The sequence below is a fragment of the Pogoniulus pusillus genome, chromosome 27 (genome assembly GCF_015220805.1).
Source record: "Pogoniulus pusillus isolate bPogPus1 chromosome 27, bPogPus1.pri, whole genome shotgun sequence".
In the NCBI taxonomy this organism is placed as follows: Eukaryota; Metazoa; Chordata; class Aves; order Piciformes; family Lybiidae; genus Pogoniulus; species Pogoniulus pusillus.
This window is the reverse complement of record NC_087290.1, coordinates 8,336,592-8,361,657: the sequence shown is the minus strand read 5'-3', so window position 1 is coordinate 8,361,657 and position 25,066 is coordinate 8,336,592. Positions and strand designations below refer to the sequence as shown.

General features: G+C 52.8%; 1 protein-coding gene across 6 annotated transcripts; it reads right to left on the bottom strand.

Annotated features, from left to right (window-relative positions):
• Positions 1 to 3,422: 3,422 nt before the first annotated feature.
• Positions 3,423 to 24,363, bottom strand: FLOT2 (flotillin 2). 6 transcript variants are annotated; one of them, XM_064166061.1, is made up of 12 exons: positions 24,259 to 24,363; positions 16,186 to 16,267; positions 13,441 to 13,509; positions 11,537 to 11,627; positions 7,880 to 8,003; positions 7,348 to 7,466; positions 6,799 to 6,912; positions 6,598 to 6,717; positions 5,977 to 6,191; positions 5,594 to 5,777; positions 5,267 to 5,416; positions 3,423 to 5,099 (listed from the first exon to the last, which is right to left on the bottom strand). In XM_064166061.1, exons 1-12 carry the CDS (start codon positions 24,305 to 24,307, stop codon positions 5,061 to 5,063), a joined length of 1,356 nt encoding a protein of 451 aa, XP_064022131.1. In that variant the 5' UTR covers positions 24,308 to 24,363; the 3' UTR covers positions 3,423 to 5,060. The 6 variants fall into 6 exon arrangements, with proteins under 6 accessions (XP_064022131.1, XP_064022126.1, XP_064022125.1 ...); XM_064166056.1 differs by lacking the exon at positions 11,537 to 11,627 and having other exon boundaries at positions 13,419 to 13,509; XM_064166055.1 differs by lacking the exon at positions 13,441 to 13,509.
• Between the last annotated feature and the right edge of the window lie 703 nt (positions 24,364 to 25,066).

Here is a 25,066-nt window from a genome sequence, read left to right as displayed (position 1 = left end):
CCCCCTGTGCCCCCCCGTATTTACCCAGTGACCCAGCCCCACCACTGGACTGGAGCCCTCTTGAGATGCAGTGAGGAAAAAGAGATGGAGCCACAGTGCCTTGACCTCCTTTATTGGCCTGTGCCCAACGACTGGGCTGCATTACTGTGTCCACGCCGTGCCGTGCCGTGCCGTGCCGTGCCGTGCCGTGCCGTGCCGTGCCGTGCCGTGCCGTGCCGTGCCGTGCCGCATGCCCGGCCGTCGGCAGAACCGTTACCATTACTAAACTCAGTAATGGTAACGGTTTCCCCGCCGGCCGTGGGTCTCTGGTTGTACCTGCTGTTCCCACGTCTTGGGATGCCCTGTGACCCCCCAGGCTCCCCATCCCAAACACCCCCCAGTCCTGCGTGCCTCCCCAAGCCCTCTGTGCCCACGCTGTGGTCCCACGTCGCAGTCACGGCTCCGGGCGGTGGGGGTGCCTCCCGGGGAGTACATCATCTATACTGTAGTGTCTCATAGCCAACTTACAGTATACGATGATATCCTGCCCGGGGCAGCGGGCTGAGGGCTGACCAGAGAGCAGCACCTGCATGGTGGGAGAGCACAGTTAAGGAGCACAGCACCAGGGCTGTTCCCTTCCCACTCCACCATCCCACTTAACCCGTCCCAGCCTCTCTGCTCACACCACCCCAGAGCAGAACGAAGGTTCCTGAAGACCTCCCTACATCAGCACCCCTCCTGTCCCCTCTTATCCCCCCCAGTGCCAGCACATGGGAGCAGGACAGAGGCTCTTGTTAGATTTCCCACCCCAATACCCGCCTTACTGCCACCTTGTACCCCAAGTCCCCTTACACCGAGTAGGATAGTGGCTCACCATAGCCTTCCGACCTCAGTATACCCCTACCCCATCTTGGTCCCCTCAGTTCCACTGCCCCAAAGTGAGATGAAGGCTCCTAATAGCCTCCCCACTTCGACACCCCCCTAACCTCTCCTTATCTCCCCCCACCTTGGATCAGAGCAGAAGCTCCCAACAGTGCCCTGAACCCAACATTCCCCCTACCCTATATCTGTCACTCCCAATGCCACCAGCCCAGATCAGGCCAGCAGCTCCCCAAGAGGTGGCACCTACCTGTGGGGGTGGCACTGGGGCTTTAAGGGGTGCTAGCTCTACACCCGCCTTATAAAACCTGCTCTGCCTCATCTGCATATCTCCCAGCCGCACGGCACAGCTGGACCAGGCCCCTTAACCCCTTCTCTCCCAGGCAGGGCACAGCCCCAAGCAGCTCCCCCCAGCCTGGGCACAGGAGGTTTGCAGGAGGCCACCTCCAACAAGCCCCCGTCATCCTCTTGCTTTGACCCCTGTGGTCACCAGTGTGGTTCCTCCCCTTAGGTGATGGGACCCCAAACTGGAAGCTACCCACCACAAACTGGTTTTCAGTTGCTGGACAAGAGCTTTGGACATGACAGAACAGCAGATGCATGGGGATGAGACCTGAGGTGGTGGGAACATGAGCGTGAAGGAGTTCACCCTGCATGGGCAGGCACCCCTAGATGAGGTACATGTGTGGGGGCTTAGGCAGCCTGTGTCACTCTGGAGTGGGTGGTCTCCAAAGTGCTGGGTCATCTGGCCACGTATGGTATCCTGAGGGACATGTCTCCTGGAAGTGTGTCCCCTAACAGTGTGCTCTCCTCAAAAGAGATGTACCACTCAGCCTGCAGGGAGCAAGTGTCCCCTGCCTGTGTGTACCCCTTCCGTGCTCTTGTGTCCCCTGGGGTGATATATCCTCCAAATGATTGTCCCCAAATGACAACCCCGATGTGTTCCCAAGAGGGCCATGTCACTTCATTGAGGATGACCCCAGGGTCATACTTGTCCCCTGGCCACATGTCCCCAAATGGCTGCAGGCCCTGGCACCTGCATGACTCTAGTCATATGTGTCCCCAGTCCTGTTTGTCCCTACAGGGCCACATCTTGCAATGATCCCTGCCATCGTGCCCTGTTGTTTGTGCCAGGACAAGGCAATGTTCCTGGAAGTTGCCTGCACAGAGGTGATAATCCCCTGCCAGGACCATCTGCATGGGGACCTTGATAAGCAGCAGTGCCCAGCTATTCGAGACCCTGCCCTGCTATGTGAGGTGTCCCAAAACTCACTGTCACCTCTGGGTAACAGGAACAGGGGCAACATCACCCACACTCCCCTCAGTCTGGCCAGAACCTGGCAAGAGGTGACACAAAGTCATAAGTATGCCAGGACTTGGAGGCTGCAAGGAGCCATCACCTCTTTAGCCCCTTCTGTGACCCAGAGTTGTCCTGTGGGAGCCTGCAGTGGGCCCTAAACCGTGGTACAGGCAACTCTGCACCTAAAGCAGGGAGATGAGTAAAGTGTTCCAAAGAGTCGCCCTGCAAGCCCCAGGTGGACCCCATGGGATTATCCCCATCTCAGCCTTGTTGCCTTCTGGGCACCCACAGCACCCAAAGGCAGCCCTAGCCTGTGGCCTTGCACCCCTTGTGGAAGAGTGGACCTGAGTGTCCCCTAGCTTGGCAGCAGTGCTGTTGTGGGGACCATGGGAGGTGCCACAGGGGACCTATGTGTGCTGCAGCCCTCTGGCCAGCTGTGCTCCTGTAGGGCAGTGTCTGGCCACAGACAAGGACCTTCTGGGGGCTGCCAAGCTGCTGCCATCCAGCCTATCTGCAGGGCCACCCTACTGTAAGGTGCATGGAACAGGGCCTTTGTCCTGCCCATGCCCAGGGGGGAGACAAAGGGTCTTGAGAGCAAGGGAATCAGCTCTGCGGGCAGTGCAGTGAAGCTCCCCACCTGAACTCCATTGCAGGCTGACTGTAAGGACAGGTACTGCCAGTGCCCCTCTGTACATCCCATCACAGGGCTGGCACAAGGCTCCAGTGGCAGGGCAAGGGCACAGCCAGCAGCAGAGCAGGGGGAGATGACAGTAGCGTGACCTGCTGCCACCAGCCCAGTTGCTGGGACAGAGCCTTTGGCCCGCATCAGTCCTGCTCCAAAGCCTGGGGTGCCACTGGTCTGGGTATCCCCACAGTCAACAGCCCCTGGGTTAACATGGGTGATGCAGCTGGATCTCACCTGCCACCCTTGGTGGCTCCTGGCTCCCTGCTCACCTGCACTGGAGCAGGACAAGGCTCTCCCTGTATCGACAGCCATCCAGGAGCAGCCCTAGGGACGGGGCAAGGAGCTCACAGGGACATGGTGACTATGGGGAGACCACAAGCTCCCAGGAACTTTGCAGGAGCAATGTGATCCAGGACATCACTTCCATACACTCCTTGTTCTCCCATCCCACTGGGAATACCTGCCCATTCCAGGGCCAGCAGCCTCCAGCGAGCCCACGCCACAGCTGGTCAAGCACCAGCTCTGGCACTTGCCCCAGCAGAGGAGATGGGTGCAGCAGGCACAAGACAAGAGGCCAGGTGCGAGGTGACAAGGCTTTATTATCATACAGCAGCGGGGCCGGCAGCGGGGCCGGGGCACACAGGCATGCAGCCGCACATGCAGATAGGACGCCTGGCCCGGCACGCCTGCCAGCAAGCACCAGATCTGCGCCGGCGGCCCCGTGGCATGAGCACAAGCTGGGGGCTGATAATGCTGCTCCTCCTCACCCTGGCTGCAGGGAGGGGGGCATGGGGTGCCAGCGGAGCCATAGCACCCCCATTCCACAACAGGTCACTACTGGCAAAAGGACTGGCTGGTATCTGGGACGCTATCAGGAAGGGGTCCTGGATCTCTGCATCCCTGCAATGGCAGGGGTGGCACCAAGCTGTGGGTGAAGGAGTCATTGGAGGGACCCCCACCAATCCACAGTGCCTGCACAGGTCACCACCCCTTAGCAGGCCAGGCTGACTTTGAATATGGGTTTAGATGCTGCAGCCACACTGAGCACGGGAGTGGAGAGAGGTGGGGAAGGGGCACATGCCAGTGCAGGGACCCGGTGGCAGCTGTGGGGAGTACCAGACACGCACAGGGGACAAACTCTTTCACATTGTCACTAAAGGCAGCAAACCCACTGGCCATAAGGGAGACAGAGTGAGGTAGCAGGTTCTGCACTGCCTGCTGGGGTATCCCCTAGTCAGCACTGACAGCCATTGCACCAGCCCCGAGAGGAATGGTCCCCAGACAGCTGTACAGGCCACGGGTCTGCAAGAGCCTGTCCCCACCACAGCACCCAACCTGGTCCCTCTGACCCATGGCTTTAGTAGCTGTGTGGGCCAAGATGTACCAGGGCACTCAGGGACAGAAACCTCAGTGGTTTTGCCTTCTCGGAGGATAGAGTGGCTTTGGCACAGTGCTACTTTGGCATCCCTGGCAGTGGGACCTCACCAGGCCTGGCTCAGACCAGGGCTGAGTTGCCTCCCTCCACTAACAGCCTCCCTTGAGGTCTCCCTGACTTCAGACCCTAGGAGGAAACTTCCCCAAGGGAATGCAGCATGCAATGGGAAGCACCCACTGGCAGTGCCTGATTGTCACCAAAGGGAGGTGACTGCCACCTCTAGGAAGCCCAGTTTGGGCAGGACTGTGAGCAGTGCAGGGGCCCTGCAGGCAAGACACTGGGACAGGGAAAGCTGGCCACAGAAACAGCTTGTGGGCAGAGGCAGAGGGCTTGGGCAGTGCCCAGAAGGGCGGCTGCAGGCAGGCAGGGAGCCCACAGAAGGTGTGTCCTGGCTGTTCTCTTCCTACAGCTCCACACTCCATGCTCCCTGTCCTGCCGAGCCTCTGCTCCAAGCTCTGGGCACCCACCCGAGGACAGAGAACAGCAAGGCACCAGCATTACAAACACCAGGCAGCTGCCAGTCTTAACTGGGGATCAGATCCAAACCCTGACCCAAGATAAAGTTAATTACAACATAAATCCCCTCCCACCCTTTGCAATTAAAAAAAAAAAAGAGCAGCTGACTGGACATGCACCTTTCTGGCCCTACAAAATAAGGCACCAGAGCTTAAAAATGAAACTTCAATTGTCTTTGATACAAAAGGACTTCCCACGTGTTGAAGGCAGTTGATGTCTGAGTGCATAACAGGGAGTGATCTTCACTAGCTTTGGGTCGGCCAACTTCATGCCTCGGCCCCAGTGGCTTTCTGGATCAGGGGGATCTGTAGGAGGGGAGGAGAGAAGCTGTTACAGGGAGGCAGAGAGCTGCCTGTGCTCAGCCGCTGGGCAGGGCTGGGGAAGGGAAGGCTCGCTAGGAGGCTGAAAGGTTTCATTAAGCTCCTGTGCCCTAAGAGACACAGGAATTGCCATCTGCTTGTGCCAAGCTTACCTTTGTGAGATCCACACCAGTGATGGCACGCACAGAGGCAGGGATCTCTGCCAGCAGTCGGTTCAGCTCAGATGTTGTTTTGCTGCTCTCTCCACTGAGAATAACAATCTCATCCACTTTGGAGAGGGGAGCAGACACTTTGGCAGCGATCTGGGAAAGCAGGGAAAGAACGTGGGATGAGCAGTGCCAAGGAACTGCTCACCAAGCTGCTGGGCAAAGTCCCTCACACACCACATGTGTGCTTTGGTGTACTCCCAGAAGGCCTGGGCCTGGCCCAGCCTGGGAACTCCTCACCACTTGCCCAGAGCAGGGAAAGCTGCTTCTCACCTCAGGAAGTGCATCCAACATTAGAGCCAGCTTGGCAGCTTCTCCATACTCCTGGAGAGCTTCAGCTTTCAGCTTCATCCTCTCAGCCTCTGCCATCCCAATGGCCTCAATCACAAACGCCTCTGCTTCTCCGATCTTGCGGATCTTTTCTGCCTCTGCCTGAGCAATCAGGACTTGCTTCACCCTGGAACAGGAAACCCAGCCCTGCAGCAGCTCAGGCCCGCGCAGTGGACTCAGCTCTGCTTTCCTCCCTCTGCCGGCCTACCCTGCAGAGAGCCCACAAGCTGGGCCTCAGCACAGGACTCGCTGCACTCTGCTCCCACCTCAGCACAGCCCCGCGGGCAGCAGGACTCAGGACTGGCCCCGGTGATGCGCTCACTCACTTCTCGCCCTCGGCAATCTGCTGGATGCGGTAGGCTTCGGCCTCGGCCGGGCGCTTCACAGTGGCTATCAGCTCCTTCTCCATCCGCAGGATCTCTTTCTCTTCTACGTCGATCTGCTTCTTGCGCTGCACCACCTCGATTTCGATCTCCTCCTGGCGGATCTTCTGCTGCTCACGGGCGCTCTGGAGCTCGTAGGCCAGCTGGGCCTCAGCAGTCTGCACGCAGGAGAGACCAGAAGAGGGGTCTTAGCCAGGATGTCCTGTGTGCAAACATACAGACCCTTGGCAAGCCCCCAAATCAGCCACAGCTCAAACCGCTACCCAGGTGTAACATCCCAGTCATCCAAGCTGCACTTGTTGTCCTTCCCTGTGTGTTCTCCCAACAGCACTTGAATTCAAACAGCACCAGGTTCCCCACCCCTTCCTCTCCTCCTAGTCCCAATCAGCTGTTGCAAACAGGGGAGGAATCTGCTCCAGGATGCTGGTACTGTGACACAGAAACCTGGGTTCTCCACTTTCAGCTATACTAACATGCATGAGGAGGAAGCTGGCAAGTTCCTGAACTCCCAACACCATCATGAGGTGGCCAGGGAACAGGGCTGGGCTTTCAGGTACCTCTCACCTTAATGTTGACCTCTTCAGTGAAGGCAGCTTTCTGCAACTCAAAAGCACGTCTGGAATCTGCTATTTTGGTATCTGCCATGAACTTGACATCCAACATTTCTTTCTTGCACTCTGCCTCCTGCAGGAAGAAACAGAGGGCAGAGCTTCAGGGTGCGCAGCTGGAGCAAACCAGGGAAGCTCAGCACATCTCCGGACTCACCCGAATGCCAGCATCTCGCTCAGCTTCTGCCACACCAATGTCTGCATCCCTTCGGACAGCTGCAGTCTGAGTCTTCCCCAGGGAGCTCAAGTAATCCACTTTGTCATAGACATCCTGGAGAGGGGAGGAGAAGTCACAACCACTTCAGTCCGGTGACTCCATTTTACTTCCTTCCCACTGAAGCTCAAAGCAACCACTTGTGTGGCTAGGTCAGGGTCGGGAGTAGCCATGCCAGCGTGCTGCCAAAGAGAGGCAGGAGAGGCCGAGGGAGGCAGGCAGAGGTGGGCCCTGCGGACATCTTCCCGCCTGCAGCTGGGTTATCAAGGAGCTCTGCACAGCCCTGTGAGCAGAGGCAGCTCCGCGCCAGCTGCCTGGAGACAGGACATGCTGCGGCGGCTGTCATGGCAACTCCCGGGGGGCTGGGGCCGGCTGTCAGCCACAGCCTCCCAGCAGCTGCAGTGGAGGAGCCAAGGCCAGGAAGGCTCTGCTCTGATCCTCCTACAGTGCTGCCGGGTGCCCCACGGCACAGTGCCCTCCGTCTGGGTGTACCTTGATGGTGAAGCTCAGGATCTCGATACCCATGCGACCCACATCGGGAGCTGCCACCTCCCGCACCAGCTTGGCAAACTGGTCCCTGTCCTGGTAGATCTGCTCCACTGTCAGGGTACCTGCAGAGGGGAGGAAGGCAAAGCACTTTATATGGAGAGATAACACACAATGGTGTGAGCCTAAGCTCTACAACATCCCTATTGTCTTTGATCTCTTCAGGTCTGGGCACGAGGGCATAATCCTCTGCCCAGACCCTGCAGTGCAGAACATCTCAGTCCCACAAGTTCAACTGCCACACCTGTAACCCATGGGGACTCAGACATCTCTTACTGCAGGCCCTGAAAACTCACTCAACACCCAGCAGCACAGCAGAAGCTGCTGTATGGGAGAACAATCTAAAATGCTACCTCTGCAATCAGCAGAGGAAGGACCTACTGTGTCTACCACAATGGCAGCAACACCGCTGGGACAAGTCAGCAGAGAAGGGAGAAAGCTACTCAAGATGCCTCCAAGAGCATGAGCCCCTCCGCACCTAGGATGGAGCGCAGATGCCCCTCCAGTGTCTGAAGGACCACGTTCTTCACATCCTGCACGTTCTTCCCCAAGAACTGCTCACAGGCCACAGCCAGGAGCTCCTTCTCGGTCATTATCTTCACCTGGAGACAGAAGACAAAGCCAAAGGGACTGAAGGGGCCTGTTCAACGAGGGACAGGCACCCAACAGCAGCACCAGCAGCAGCAGCAGCAGCAGAAGTAGCACCACCAGGCTGCCAGGCCCTCATGCTACCGATGCTTCAAAGGATCATACTGAGCTGCCACCACACTGAACCAGGCCACCAGACCAGCCATCAAGCCCCTGCTCACTGCTGCTGGGGAGAGCCCTGCTGCAGGCATACACAGCAGGGCCAGCATCCAGGGCAGACACCTCTCCAAGCACCCCCTGCAGCCAGTGATCCTGCTACAGCAGCTGCTGGGTGACCTGGAGACAGGCCCTGGCCCTCCATATGCCACATAATGAAAACCACCAAGCAGCTCTGAACTACCAGCTCAGCCACTCCAACAACATCAAACTTGGAGGAGAGGGATTTTTATTACTACCCTTGGCCAAAAAGTCATTTTGTTACCTGTCTCTTCCTCCTCCTTCATTAGAATTAATTTTTATTATATAGGAAAAGCAGAGAACAAGGAAAGGTCTGAAATGCCCAAGAAGCAGCTTGAGAACAGAGGGGTCCATTCACTGGGACAGATGAGAGGAGAGGAAATGAGATGGCTATACCACAATGGTTTGTCCTGCTTGTGGCTGGGAGCTCCCAGCCACCCACTGTGGTGATCCCAACGTGCTGCAGACAGGACTCAGCTGTCCTGCTTCAAGCAGTCTGGTAACAATCCCCAGAGGTGGGGTAGAGGTGTCCCCATGCCTCTTTCACCTCCCACAGTCAGGGCCAGATGTTTAAGCATCCCCATATCCAGAGGAGGCAGGGCCTTAAGACAGCCTTAAGATGGTCACAGGGCTGCTTTTTAAGGGCAAAAAAGGTTAAAACCCCCTAATGGGGTATGTTAGGCAGTGGAGATGTGTGCTCATGGAGGTCTCTATAGGACAGAGAGGAGAACCTACAACCCACCAAAGTGACAGCTCCTGGTGACCAGGTCCAACTGAGAGCTCCAGCAAAGCCTGGGCACATGGACCTCTGTTTGGCAGCGCCAGAGAAGGAAGCAGGGTCACAGCAGCCACACGCTTCTGCTGGGACCTCCGGGAGCTAAGCAGGTCCCACAGCACCCTCTCGTGGAGACAGCTGGGCTGGGCAGGGACTCCGGTGTCATGAAACACCTCCAGGGATGGGGCCCCAACCACCTCCCTGGGCTTCCCATTCCAGGCTCTCACCACACTCATGGGGAAGAACTTCCTCCTCATGTCCAGTCTGAACGTACCCACCTCCAGCTTTGCTCCATTCCCCCTAGTCCTGTCACTACCTGATATCATAAAAAGTCCCCCCCCAGCTTTTTTGTAGCCCCCCTTCAGATACGGGAAGGCCACTAAGCTGGTTCCCAGTGTTTCAGACAGGGCACTGCCACACTTGGTGCTTCATCAGATGTCATCAGCATCAGAAAGAAAGTTTAGCTGGCAGGAAATCAGAGAGCCACCACAAAAGCATCCCATTTGGGGCATCAATAGTGCTGCACCCAGCTACAGACAGCTGAAATCCAAGTTAGGGGTAAGCAAGGACAATTCAATTAGCCTGAGGCTCAGGAAAGTTGTAGTGAAGGAGTCAGAGTCCAGCATGGCCGAAGGCAGCAGCACCCCAAGCACCAAGCCAGCACTGGAAGCAGGCTACTGGGGATTACTCATTACAATCCTCTTCAAAAATAAGAACTTTATCCTCATGCACCTCGAGCACTTCTGGTTTACAGCAAACATTTTAAAAAGTGTCTCTCCAGTTATCATTTCTTTGTTTTCTTCCTTCTCTTTTTTTTTCCACACAAGCCCTTAGAACGTTTGCCTTAAAAGTTCTGCAGGTAGCCTTGGCCACTCACATCACCAATTGCCTGAAGCCTGCTTTCTGCATGGAAATTCCTCACTTCTCACAATCCTAAACCTTTTACATTAATAGACAGTGGGAAAAAAAGAACAGTGAGAAGAGAGGATGACATGAGTGAGGTAAACTGGGAGCTTCATCTTTAAATCAAGGCACCTTGGTGATCCCAGGCTTCTGCCACCACACACCACCCAGTCCAGCCTATTTTGCAGGCAAAGAAAGGTTGTCTCAAAACTGTTAGAAAGGGAGCTTCACAAAAATACCTTTTCCAAAGGAAAGGTTTATGGATGTATGAAATATGTGTGTGGGGAGACACAGGTGTGTTCATTCTGCCAACCAAGCAAAGACCACTGTGGTTATGGCACATATTAGCAGCCAAATGGATGTAAGAGCTGAAAACCTGAAGACAAGGATTCTGGTTCACACCACGAGAGTCAGGATGAGTCCAAGAAGCTGTTGGTGCCCATAGCCCTGCTTCCAGCCCCAACAGCAGCAAGGCAATGGATTATCTGCTGGTGAGGCATTGCTATGTCCAGCCCTTCCAACACGTACACAGCCCAGAAACCGCTTCTGGCTAAGCTCCTGTCCTCACTTATGCACAGACCCAGCATGCAGCTCCTCTGCAACGTCAGTTCAGAGCAAACCAATCAATCCAGGGAGGAATCTGCTGCTCTGGAACACACTGGATGAAATCTGTCAAGCACTTGGTCTTAAAAGAGCTGCATCAGCTATGGTGCTCTTCCCTGGGGGAGTCTTTTGACACGTGTGGGATTTTGTTCACATCACTGCATCATTCAGCAGCTCCCCTGGGCTCCACTGCTCACTGCACGGAGCATGGCAGTCATCTCTCCTGCAACAACAGACCTGGACATGCCTTGGACACATGGTGACCACAGCTTTGAGTGCACTGAGAACCACTCTCTTGGTTTTATACACCCAGAATGTGCTGTCAGGAGTAATTTTCAAGTAAAGTATTCAGCTGCCTAGTCAAGCAGTCAAATGCTGTCAAAAGCTGACAGAATTTTCTTCCACCACCTTCCCCAAGGCCAGACCTGGTCAAAAGGACAAACTGTATCAGGACAGCAGACCTCAGAACCTAAGAAATCCAGGTGCTGAAGTCACAATCAGCAAAAGATGGTTTTCATGAATGAAGAGGGCTTGAGTGAATCAATTTTGATTCAAGAGAGAAATTCTACACATAAATATTAGTGCCTGAAGGGACTAAGTTCCTCCTTTAAACTTTAACTCACCGTGAAGAATTACGAGGTCCACATGCTAATAACAATAGCAATCCACAGCAACATCATGCTTGATACCATCTCAGGAGTGAAAGGCTCAGGCCCACAGGGTCCAACACAGCTCACAATACATCACTGTTTCACAAACCAAGCAAGTCACCCACACACACCTCATTTGCCACGTGGACAAATGAAACATCGGGAAAAGAGGAATGATTTTGGAGAGGAGAGGTCACAACCCCCTCCATGACACAGGACATGCTGTAGCGTGAACCAAGGAGGAGAGCATGGGTTTGTACAAGACTTTATCTCAGAGCAGTTGGCTTCTGTTCCTGGACAACAGCAACCTCTTAAGGGGGAACACCAGATGTAAGTTAGAGACATGCATTCCTGAAATGATGTTTTGGAGTTACTGTACCTGTGCCACACCTGTGACAGTTAAAGCTACCCCCTCCGCCGTCTCTACGTCCTCACACCTGGGCTGTAACGTCATTATCTCTAGGGAAATCCTGCCAAAAAACGTAAAATATTTGCACATTTCCAGGTAAGACAAACTCAGCTCTTCCCTTTGCACCTCCTGCCCTCGGGCTGCCTGGGGCACTCATCACAGGTAATGTAAGACAGGTACAGAATGCAGCTGAGCAACTGCATCTGTGACCGGAGACAGACAAATCACTCCGGCCAAGAAAGAGGTTTTCAGATGATGCTTAAAGGCAATTTATCAGCAGAGAAAGGCTGAGAGACAGACTGGAAATGATACCATGACCCTTTCCCTTCTGCTGGGCTAGGTGGCCAGGAGCTGGCAGCTTGAGGACCCCAAGAGGTCCTCTGTCAGAAGCTTGCTGTGCTGCACTGTAGGAGTGCTCTTGCTGGCTGCTGTCACCCGTTAAAAAGCACAGCATGGACCCGGGATGCTCCTACCTGCCCTGTGCTGCCACCTCCACAACTTGGCAAAACCTGGTACCAATGCTGCAAGAAGTAGCCCTGACTTTGCCCATCATTAACACAGACCTACTTCCCGATCTAGTTCATCTCTCCCTCTCTTTTTCCTTTGGGTCCTGTGACTCAAAGGCTGCTAGAAGCGAGTCTCCAGCTCCTAAAGGCCAAACCTGTATAACACCAGGCACCCAGCAACAGATCCTGCAGCTCCAGAGCTCTCATTGTTGTACAAGGTGGGCTGAAGGTATTTTGGCCAAGCCTGGCAATCTGAAGGTCACAATTTGGTAAAACAAGAGATATTCTTGGCTGTGGTGGATTCTGCTTCAGGAAGTAAAACCTGGCTCTTGTGTCAGCTGGGACATGCCGGGAAGGCGTTGGGAGTCAGGACAGGCTGCCACAGGGCAGGAGAGAGCTTGTGTTAGTGAACATTAGGTCAAACATCTGAAGCACAAAGGGGCTGGGCTGTGCATTCATGCTGAGTAGCTTCAGGGCTGGCTGGAAAGGCCAAAACATATCTCTGCAAGTTCATGCCTGCCTTGGCCACTGTCCTAATTAAACTGGCATGCAAACTGGCAGCTGATAGAACTGATCCCACTGCCCAGGACGCGCACAGGCATTTTCTGCCGTGTGTTCAAAGCTTTAATCAGCTAGTGCAGGATTTTAGTCTTCTGGAGACCTAATCTATACTTGGAATTTAATTGCAATACTGTGCTGCTTCTCTGCTGGCAAGTCACAGGGATGTTTGGTAATGACTGATACACCAGTTCGTAACTGCTCACAGCATAAACACTAGTCCTGCACGTTGCAACTCATCCAAGGTCTCCATGCTGTGCTTTTGAATATGACAACATCCAAGATAGGCACTGTCTCCACGAGGAGGAAGAAGGGCTGTAAGCCCAGATCCAAAACTGCAGAGCCAAGTGCAGCTGCAATTTCCTTTTGGAATGACAAAAACCTGTCTTCCCATCCACCCAAATCCCATACAGAACCCTGTTTGGGGCTCCACACAGAAGCAGCTGCCTTTCTGCTCTCCACCAAACACAGATGGGAAACGGTGCTGTTGAGAAAAGGGTTACAGCTGGAGCAAATGTCTGCAGCGTTATCAGAGGAGCCAGTACAGCAATGCTGAATTTGGAATTTGCCAAGTATGCACCTGTCTGCATTACCTACAAACTGAGGAGTGCACCCCAGGGCAAGCACCGGAGAAGGGGAGGAAGAGGAGAGTATTGAAGTATCAGTTGTCCCATTAGAAAACCATTGGTTTTAATGTTATCCTGCTGCTGCTGCTGCTGTTGCTGCTGCTCCTCAAAACAGAGGGATAAGCAGTCAGACACGGTGTTAGGAAGCTGGTGGATTATTACCTGTGCAACCCCTGTTACGTACAGTGGGACCCCCTCCGACGTCTCAATATTCTCACAGCGACAGAGGATGGTCATAACCTCCAAAGACAGTCTGAGTAGCAAGGAATAAGGGTAGGACAGCAAATACACAAAGCAGTTACCAGAGAGTAAGACACTCAATGCAAAGGACAGACAAGACTTTCGGGTTTCAGCTCTTCCCTGCTCTGTTTGCCTTTCTCCCACAGCCTGTAACGCAGGGCCTGAGCAGCTTCCCCAGTCACGGGGAGGAGTTGACAACACCCAGCTGCTCATTTTAGTGACTGCAGGCCTCTAAGTCTCCACAGATGAAACAATCATGTATCCTACCTGGACTGCCATCCTGGAGTCAGCTAAAATTCTCTGGTGGAGTAATCTTCACACACAAAATTTTCCTTTTTTGTAATAAATGACATGTTTCTGTGACAACATTTAAGAAGGGACAGAAAAATGAAAATGCAGGGACCTGGCTCACCACTCCTGGCTAAGGCACTGAAGGGAGAAGGCACTTCCAAGAGTTGTCCTGAGAAGTTGAATACCACCATTTGGTTCCCTCAGAGGCATGTGAGACCAAACTGCCTCTCTCACCACTTTTAATTCTGACCCTCAAACGGGGACAAGGGATTTTTTTTCCTTATTTTTTCCCCAGTCCTCAAGGTTGTGGCAGGGTAAGAGCCCAGCACCCTGCCAGTTCTAACTGTTCTTTTGTTCCCAGGTTAGTGCTACCTGGCGGGATGCCGCTGACAGAGACACAATTGCTCCTGTCTCTCTCGCTTTCAGCACTGGCAGTTCCAGAAAAGATGTCCTAATTTCAGAGGAGGAAATCTGCCTCACTCTTCATGTTAATGAAGCAGGCTCCATCTGTGGCACAGCTTATGGTATTTGGGAAAGGCTCTGATCTCAAGAGGAGAGTTAAGCCCCATATCCCATGGCATGAGTGGAGGGTGTTGATTTTAAAGTGAAAGATTTGTTTGGGTGCTGGCATTCCTGTCAGGAGTCTCCTTTGCTAAATAATGCACAGACCTCTATCATATGACAGCTCATTCCTGGCAAGCAGCTCCTAGCCCTGGATGAGTCCTTAACTTAATAAGTCAGCCTTCTGGATACATCTGTTCTCTCCTCCACACAGCAGGTCAAGGTCCTGAGCTGTTCTCTGGGCTTCTCACACAGGAGGAGAAGCAGAAACCACTTCTTCTCCCAGTAAGATGCTTCATAAAAATTTGGGAGTGAAGCTTGGCTGGATCAAAGGCAGTTCTTAAGCAAGGAGCCCATAAGCTCCCATCCCCTGCCTGCTCCTGCAAGCACTCCTAGAGAGCCTGGGCCAGAGCCGTGGGTGTTAGCTGAGCCCTCTTCATGCAGCCAGAGCTCCACAGAAGGCTCTCATAGCAATCCTGAGTGTCAGCCACCTGGATGAGTACCTGAAGGCTGACGTCAGTAAGTTGCCAGCAGCAGACAGGACCCCTCGGAAGCTGCCTGACACCTAGGTGAAGAACAGCTATGGCAGTGTGTCATTGGCAGAGCTAGGGCAGCAGCATGCTCACTTTGCTGGTGGCAGCACATGAACAGGGAAGAGAGATGCAAGATCAGGCAGTAAGGGTTAACTACAACCTCTGGCCATCACTCAGTGCAAAAACCCAAAACCCAAAAGTCATGTCTTCATCCCTTTTCTCTAGTTTTTTTTTTTAACACAGATGGAGGAAACCTGCACTGGTGAGCATGAGGGAGGTGTTAGGAGAGAACATTCCCAGAGATCCTAAAGACAAAGAGCTCCATTAGTGGGACAGCAGCACCATCACAGCATGTTAATTCTGAGACCAGCTCGGTAAGAAGCAACAAGCCAGGAAAGGGAGAGAAAGAAAATCCCATGGTTTTGCCCAGGAACAGTCTGCTCCCAAGGTGACAGCGGTCAGAGTATCTTTAGAGACTCGGAAAGCAGGAGGGGGCACTGTCCCACTGCATGCCACAGACGTGTTTGTTACTGGGTGAGAGCTGGGCCATGCTGCGCAGAACTTGGCTGCTCTTGTGAACTCATGGATGAACCACCCTCAGCCCAGTGCCCAGTAGCTCGGTGAGAGCCTGGTAGCTGTGGAGCACTGCAGAGGCAGTAGAGGAGGAGAGCAGGGCTCTTGCCTTCTTCAGCAGAGAAAGAAACATCAGCTAGAGTCTTTCCTCAGCTTGCTAGGGTTAGTGTAAACAAAAAACAACCAAGAAGGAAATCAATTTTAAAAATCCAATTGTTTTGGGTTTGAGGAGAGGCATGGACAAGGAGGCCACTTCAAAAGTCCTTCAGCTGAAATCAAGGGATTTCTCTGTCTTTTGCACTGTAGTACCCAGCTGTCCCCACACAGCCAGCACACAACTTCACTGTCCTGCGACTATGCTTTCCACATCATTATTTCCTGCCAGGCAAGCCTGCAATGATGAGTTTAGCTCCTGCAGGGCCCCGGACAACATCCACCCCTGCCAATCAAAGCAGAAGATAGCCAGTAGCAGTGTGGTTGTAAGTGATGCTACATTCCCCAGGCTTCAGGGAGCTACACAGGGCACTCACAGCTCCTCCCAGCTGCGTGCTGTGCTGCACACACACAGCACCTTCCCTGCAGGGACCAGGAGCTGGGCCTGAGCTGATGCTCATCCGTGGTTATATATGCAACGCCCAACCCCACGTTCCTAAAGATACTGCTGACAGCCCTAGTGGGATAGTTTTGCCTAACTCCTACTCCAAAAGCATCAATAATGAGAGTCTCCTTACCTTTGGGTGTCAGTAATGCACCACCAAGCCCAGGCCCAGCCTCCATACACATACTGCTTCACATCCGAGCCACAGCAGCCACCTGCAGCACAGCAGAAAGCACAGAGAGGGAGGGGATCACACATAGGATCTCGGAATCAAGGAGTTGTTTTGGATAGAAGAGACCTTGAAGATCATCAAGGCCAACCACTAACCCAGCATCACCAGGTCACCACTATGCCCCTCAGCATCACATCTATATGGGTTTTAAATCTCTTCAGGAAAGAGGACTCCACCACTGACCTGAACAACCTTTGCAAGGAAGCCTTTTTTCTTAATGTCCAGCCTAAACCTCTCCTGCCCCAACTTGAGACTGCTTCCTGTCATCCTGTCACTTGTTCTTGAGAGAAAAGACCAGCCCTCACCTCACTCTGGCCTCCTTTCAGTTGTAGAGAGTGAGAAGATGCTGTCTGGATTTTCACATCAGTGATTCAAGCAATAAAACACCTGCTACCTTTCAAGAGAGCACCCAGCCCTTGGCTTCAAGCCTGGCAAAGGAAGAGCTCTGCAGCTCCCTGGCCTGGACCCTGGTCTTAGACTGATTATGCCAGCAGTCCCCCTCTCCTGTTATCTAGAATCACAGTTATTACAGCAGTGCCCTAGGGCCTCAGCAAGGCAAGTGCAAGAGACAGTTTCAGCCCTGCAAGGTGTATCTATGCAGGCAAGAGAGAGGCAGGGCAGAGAAAGAGCAGGGAGAACAGTGTGGCTGTGGTGCTGTGGGCACATTGCATTGGGCAGGGGGAGAGAAGAACTGTGAAGGCAGCCACTGAAGAAGCCCTTTCCAGGAGACACTGATTAGCAGGTTAGCTGTAATAGGTCAAAAAGGCAGCATGCATCCAGGCAAGAGTGCTGGCAGGACCCTCTGGACCACAGGAGAGGCCTCTGTCCTCTCCATCCTCCTCTTCCTGCCCGTCCCCAAGTGTTTGGTCATCTTCTGCTATCAGCTAAAGATGTCTTCTGCTTCACAGACTCCCATGCAATGGTTGCTAAACCAGCAGACTGGCCTCACTCACAGTTCTTCACCCTCTGATTTCAGCAGGAGACAAACACAAATGGGACATGTATTTAGATGCTTTCTCACGTTTCTTGTGCTCCATAGCCTAGAGGAACATTCTCCTGCCACCTCTGAGATAGCCTCTGGATAGCTCCCTCCTGCAGCCGGGAAGTGATTTCAGCCAGGCAGGGAGTTAGAGGAGCTGATGATACAACATCCTGCAGCACATCAAACCACAAGGCCTTTTAATGTTTCTTGGGGGACGTCAGCCTGGTTAGCTCAGCCTTTTTGCTAGGCCCTTGTTTTCCAAGAACAGGAAGGGAGGGTGTTCCTGGCAGCTGGGAGAAGCAGCTCCACATGGAAAGGTATTTTCTTTCATAGGGTCTGTGTGGTCTTTACCAAACCTCCGGTGATTGTTTCATACTGGTGTCCTGAGAAAACTCTACACCTAACCCCACAGTGGTTACAAGACCATGCTCCTCCACACAGGTGGTTCTTCAGCAGGCAATGCAAGGAAACACCTTATTTGCTGTCACACCCAAAGCAAGCTTCATGTCTGCCTCCCAGTGCCACGCGTTGCTGCACAGCACAGTTGACTAAGCTAGATTATGTGTCAGAAAGTGTTCAAAGCACAAGGGAAAACAGCAAACTGGCACATTAAAGAGGAGCAGGGTGCCAGCTGGTTGCTTTCATGCAAGCTGGACGTCTGAGCGCAGCAAAGCTCCATCCTGGTAACACAAGTCAGAGGAGCTGAGCCCTCGTTTTCCGTTGCAGCCCAGCAGCCTCTTTCTCAAGTCTCAGAGAACAAGTGAAAAAGGAACCCACAAAGCGAAATCTTTGCAAGACTAAAGAATAAACCCTCTTGCACAATGAGATTTGGCAGGGAAATTGCCTCTTCCAGCTATAATACGCCCACTGTTCCGGCAGCCTGGGTCTCACAGCCACTTGGCTGTCGCTTCCACAAACATGCACCGTGCCTCTTCCAGGGCAGTGTAGGGGCCAGGCAAGCCACAAATGGAGGATTCATAGCCAGGAAGCTTCCATCCAGTTTGGCCTCCTCCCAAACAAGGGGGTCCCACATTCAAGCAAGAATTCCCAGAGCCAGGAGAAAGCACGTCATCTCTTTGGGGAGTGTGTTTTGGGTTGCTTTTTTAATGAAGTGAGATTAATCGTTTGGGAGTCTGTAGATAAATGGAGCTCTCAGCAGATGCAGGAAGTCGCTGCCCTGATGGACAGCACACAAGAAAGAGCAGAGGCCCGAACAGATAGCAGCACACAGGGCTCAAAAAATGAAAGCTGGGACTATCTGAGGTCATGAAGAAGCTGGGTAAGTGGAGCTGTGTACTGTGGCAGGAAGCAGCGAGCACTCAGAAATCAGGTCATGGTAAACAGGTTGCTGCTATAACCCTGCACAAAGACCAGTGGGGGCTGAAGGCAAGAACACAGCTGATGCCGCTGCCTTCACCTGCACAGAGCTGCCATCTTCTTGCCTTGCTTCAGGGGAGATCTGGTGCTGCAGTCTCCCCACCTAAGAGGACCCATGCTGGAAATAAACAGCTTGGTCCAGTTGGACACAGGCTGGCTTTGAGAAGCAGCTCTGTGCTGGGAAGTGTCATGGGGTGCTCGCCAGTGACTGCAGACAGACGAGGAAAGAAGTGGTAATTGAAACCAGTTACTGACAAAAGACATGATGGAGAGTAGAGGAGAAGGCAAAGGCATATATAAAGAAAATATGTCACAACACAAGGTCTAGACTAAAATCGGTGTCTGGTTCCTAGGCCCTGCTGTGCATATAAATTAGGCTTTGTCCACATGCAGAAATGGCATGAGGTTAACAGAAATTAATTGAAAATGATGCAAGGCTCTGAGCTGAATCCATAAAATCCTCTGATGGTCACCACAGAAGATGAAAGCAGATTATGCTGACTAGCTTGTTCTGGATGTAATCAACACCAAAATCTCTTGGTTTATGCTATCAGTGTTACAGAGCAAGTTTTAAAAACACACATTTAGTTTCACTCATCCTGTAACCAGAGATCCAAAGACAAACTGCAGTGAAGTTACACAACAAAACTCCAGAGATGCTACCCCAAAACTCCTCTTGGAATCCAAAAGGAAAACCCTGAGGCTATTCTGTCCACCTTTCTCCTGCTATGCTTTCTGAAGTGTAACTTTGCAAGTCTTGGAGATTTACCAAGCACTTAGCAAGGAAAACCTTGAGCCTCACCCAGCTGCATAAAGCTGAAGAACTATCCCAAGAGGGTAACACCACAGAGGAGCTGCATAAGTTGCCTTTCGTGCAAGTGGTGAGTGACTGTCAACCTCATGCTACAGATTTGATACAAGCTGTGATGCTGCACTCTGGAGAGCAACCACCAAGCAGCACGAAACCATTACTGTGAGAGACTTTTGGCTAACCAAAAGGAAGAACCTAACCCTGCAGAAGCACTCACGAAACCTGGCAGATGACAATCAGTGTCACCAGAAGTTTTCTGCACAGCTTGCCTGGTGCTAGAGGTCAATACCTCAGCCTCAGCCCAGGAGGAACAGTTCTGAACTGACTCCAGAGGCATGAGTGCAGACAACGGTGAGGCTGCCCACTCCTTCCAAAAAGTCACATTGCTTCTGAGGCTGAGGAACTGCAATTGTGTGAGACAGCTCACAGTGACCTGTAACTAGAAGTGGAGGAATGACTCTGATGGAACCAGCCCCACCATGTGCTTTAGGTTCTAGGCTCTTGTTGCTCACCATGGACACAAACTGAACCATCTCCTCCCATTCTACTTCCATGCAATTGACTGCTCTCACTTAAGTGGAGCTCTCTGCATTTCTCCTTACTGAACTGCATCATATTTCTTTCAGACCATTTGTCAATCTGTCAAGCTCGTTTTGATTCTAAGCTGGCTCTTCAAAGCTCTCAAATCCATTCCCAGCTCAGTACTGTCTGCAAATTCAATAAGCACATTTTCGGTTCCATTATCTGAGCCAAGACAAGGAACTTACTTGATAAATCCTTTCAGCTGAACAGTGAGCCACTGTCAAGCTCCCTGGCAATGGTTCTCCATGCAGTTTCATATTAATTTTATAGCATCTGAGAATCCAGTTCCTCTTTGCACTGTAGGCCTCTTGCAGGAAGCGCTTATGGAGCTTCAAGAAGCTTTTATTTTAAGCATTCAACATTTAGAGAAATACAATAAAAGCAGATGACAAGTTGCCCTGTAGAAATAAAAAGGATGCAGTGACAAGACAGGAGAGTTTAGAGCTGCTCCAGAAGAGTTAACCACCCCTGGCTGCTGGGGTGCAGCAGGAAATGTTTACATCAAATTGGAATTAATTTCCAGGTCATCTTCTGCTTTGACAGAGACCAAGGAGCCCCACAGAGTGATGCACTGAAGTCTGAGAAGGTGGGTTGGACTACTGAGAAACCTGTAAGAGTCTAACAAGCCTTAGTAAAGGCAAAGTGTGTAATACTGCCACCTCCCTTCACCCCCACCAGAGAGGGAGGTCAGATCAGCTGGGCACAGCTCCCACTCAGCTAACACCTGCAGCTGTTTTCTTCTAGACATTTACAAGTGACAGATTTGGATCCATGTTCTCCTAACAACAAAGACAGGTTGATTGGGCTGCAACTCCTCTGATTTTTTTTTTCCTTTTCACACACTGAACTTCTGTTGAAACAGCAGTTTGCTCTGACTTAGAAACACAGTGGGATGTGCCAAACCTTCCCCTGTCACCTATCTCCAGGTCCTCATCTTGAAAATCATCTGGGCCACTGCTGCCTGCTGCCATCCAGAAGGAAAAGGTTTCAGCTGTGGAAATGCAGGCAACAGTTTGCATACAGGAACCCCCAAGACAAACACAGCTGTTAGAAATCATTCTCCTTATTATGAGATTCTGCAGAAGGATCTTGGCCTTGTATTTCAGAACTAGCAAATCCATCCTTAGCCACAAAAGCTGCACACAGACTGCAACCAAAAACCAGCATCACATCCAAGACAGCTTACTCAGCTGTTGAGAACGTTGGGATATCAGAACCAACAGGTACTTTGTGTATCTCCTAGAAGACCTTAGCAACTGCATCTGGGGAGGACTCAGTGATGGGTCAGGCAACTGCCAAAGCCTCCTCAGAGCTTGCACCCAACTTCAGCAAGAGGCTCCCAGCACCACTACTCTCCAGCAAAGTTAACCCCACACTCCAGCAGGACCTTCACTGCCTCTGTAGCATTTTGTGAGCATTCTTACGACACCTAGGCTCTACATTTCACAGACAGGTTGGCCAAATGAATGCAGTTTCTGAGAAGGAGATTGGTGTTGCTCAACAAGGGAAGGACACAAGTGCCAGTGAGAATGCTGACCCATGCCTGGGAAGCAGCTTCCCAAATAAGGCTACAAAGCTCCTGCACACACAGACGTTCCCAAGGCACAGCCAGCTGCTCCTTGAGCACTGAAGGAATGCAAGTTTCTCACAAGAAAGTGAAAAGAAGGAACACCACTCCTGAGAACGACCCCACGAGACAGGAGTGGCATGTAACTTCCTTTAAGAGGCACAGGCTAAATTTACAATACAGAACATTTTCAACTAGCTTCATAATTTGGAGGAGCCATTCCACAAAGTGAAGTCTTTAAGCCAACCATGGCATGACAATTCAAGACTGCAAGCCAAAACCCTGCTTTTCATATTGTCTGCTGTTGGTTTATTCTTCCCTTCATCCTCCCTCCCTATAGCCAAACCAGTATCACACAAACAGATGCTAGCCCCCAGAGTCCTCTCAGCTTCTTCCCGGAGAGATATGGCTCAAGTTCCTGGAACTACAACTGCTTGTAGTTAGATACCACCTCCTTCTAATGCCCTGGCATTTACTCTGCACATCAGCATAGTGGAGCACTGCAGAGCTCCCATAACCTCTTGGGCTGTCCCTGAAGCTCACAGAGGGTGCTCTCAAGAGACACGACACTCTCAGGAGTGTTTGCAGACCACGCTGGGCACCAGTAGGGAAAACCCACATCTGGTGGCAACACCAAATCCTGCTCTGATCCACACAGCCTGGCATGATTTGCACTGCAGAACACAGCTGTACATCATGAAGCATCCTTGGCTTGCTGCTTCCAGATGTGGGAATGTGTAAAGCTTGGATCTGCAAACAGACACCACAAATTCCTCCTGGCTCATCCTGCAAGCTATGCTTTGTAAACTTCTGGGCTGAACAGAAGTGAGATTACGCTTTTAAGACTGAAGGGCATCCTGGCAGACCTGAAGTATGGCTTCCTGATTCCTCCTGCCTGGACGTGGCATTTCACCAGCTGACACTGATTTTGAGAGAAGGGAGCACAGCATCAGCTCTGGATTCCATCTGACAACTGCAGAGAGCTGCAGAAGTCCAGGAAAACTGCAAGAAACACTGCTCCAGGCAGCTCGTGGGTGTGGTTTGTAACTCCTTAAAGCTGCTGCCACAGCGCACAGATTTGTTTCCAAAATTGCAGCATGCTTCTGGCATCTCCTCAGTGATTCCTGTAATAGGTCTGTTATCCAAGAGAGATGAACTGATAACAGACCAGCCATAAACAAGCGCTGAGGCCCGCTGGAGGCTTTGGTTCCAAAACCATAACAATGCAGTTTTACATGCACAGCAGGGCTGCAATCATAGCATATCCTTGGCATTTTCTCCCAGGTAAATTTAGGTCTGAGCACCATGGTGCTTGCCACCAAACTAGTCCAGTATTTACTGAAAGGATGTAATGTGATTTGAGGGCACATGAAGTGATAAACATCTCTATGTAGCTTGGTTATTACCTTGTATATGGCCCCAGCCTGTCACACAAGCAGAGCTTCCAGCCCTTAAAGCAAGTTGTTACATCACATAATGGTAATTAAGTCCTGTCTGCATGCAGCCTGGTCTTTGCCAAAGTGCAGCCTGGAGCTTCAGCAGTCTTGGAGCAGCTACAGGTTGAATCAGCTACAGGGGATTTCACTGCGGGTTTACTCAACCCTAAAGCAACCAGCTCACCTGAAAACTGGTGGGCATCAACTGCACCCAGTGTCAGCACCACTGAGAAGCCAGGTGCTAGTTAACAACGCATCAGCAGGATAGATAAGGACACCCCAGGGACAAGCCTTGAGCTGCCCTCAGTCTTACCACATTACTCACAACCAGCTCCCCTTCCCCAATTTGCCCCTCTCAGGAACAGGATGGCTTCTTGGTAATCCAAGCCTAAGGCTGTTGGCAGTGGACCAGAACCTAACAGCCTTCATAGTGACACTGCCTGACATCACCCGAAAACACCAGCGCTGGGGCGTGCCACTGGCACAGCTACCTCGCCCATCGCTCTCTGTTGCGCTGCAGGGATCCCACCCCAGAGCCCCAGCGAGCAGATGGCTGCTCCCACCCCAGGTCATCTGCTTGACAGGGACACCTCCCAGTACCTCACCTCCTACCCACACAGGACACCCCTCAAACAATGCTGCAAGGTCACCTCATAACAAGGACCCCTCAGTGCTGCCTCAAGGAAGAGCTTCCCCCGATCCCAGTGCTCCCTCGGGAGATCCTCCCCCAAATCACAGGGCATCCTGCACCAGGCATCCCCAGACACGCTCCTCAGATCCCACACTCTCTCCCAGGAAGGGCTCCACATTTCCCAGGGTCTCCCCACAGCAGGTACCCTCTCGAGTGTCCCAGAGCCCCTTCATGGCAGAGACATTCCCCAAAGTACCACCCAGTTCCACTTTCCAATCGCAGGGTCCCCTCTGTGTACCAACGGCTCCTCAGCACAGGGACATTCCCCGTCCAACAGCAGATTCCCACGACGGTGATCCCTGAAAACCCTGGAAGCTCCTTCACATCCAGGACCTCCTCCTCCTAGCAGACCTTATTACAGAGACACCCCAGTAATTCCCTCAGGGTCACCCTCTGACAGGGTGCACTACGGCTTCCCTACAGCCATCGCAAGACACACACCACCCCCCAAGGTCCCGGACCGTTCCAGACCCGTCGTGACGTGATCCCCGACGCTCCCTCCAAGCCACTGCCTGGCTCGGGCCGTACCTGACACCACCAGCGCCTCGTTGGGCCCCACCGTGTGGCAGTTCCCCATGGTGCCGCGGCACCGCCCGCCCCACAGCCGCTGCCGACACCGCCTCGCTCCCACAGCGCCCCGCGCCGAGCGGCCCCGCCTGAGCGTGGCGCAGCGTCCCGGCGGCGACCCACTGCGGCAGCCATCTTGGGAAGGTCAGCGCCGCGCCCGCACGCAGCCCGGGGGCAGCCCGCGCGGCCGCCATGTCGAGTGCCGCGTGTCGGCGCGCGCGGTAACATGGGGCTCGCGCATGCGCCCTGCGAGGGGCAGGAGTGTGGCTAGGGAGTGCGAGAGGAGGCTCTGTGTGCATCGCAGTGTGTGCATCGCAGTGTGTGCCTCGCAGTGTGTGCCTCGCAGTGTGTGAGAGGAGGCTCTGTGTGCATCGCAGTGTGTGCATCGCAGTGTGTGCCTCGCAGTGTGTGCCTCGCAGTGTGTGAGAGGAGGCTCTGTGTGCATCGCAGTGTGTGCATCGCAGTGTGTGCCTCGCAGTGTGTGCCTCGCAGTGTGTGAGAGGAGGCTCTGTGTGCATCGCAGTGTGTGCATCGCAGTGTGTGCATCGCAGTGTGTGCATCGCAGTGTGTGCATCGCAGTGTGTGCAGGCGTGTGCGAGAGGAGGCTCTGTGTGCATCGCAGTGTGTGCATCGCAGTGTGTGCATCGCAGTGTGTGCCTCGCAGTGTGTGAGAGGAGGCTCTGTGTGCATCGCAGTGTGTGCATCGCAGTGTGTGCATCGCAGTGTGTGCCTCGCAGTGTGTGAGAGGAGGCTCTGTGTGCATCGCAGT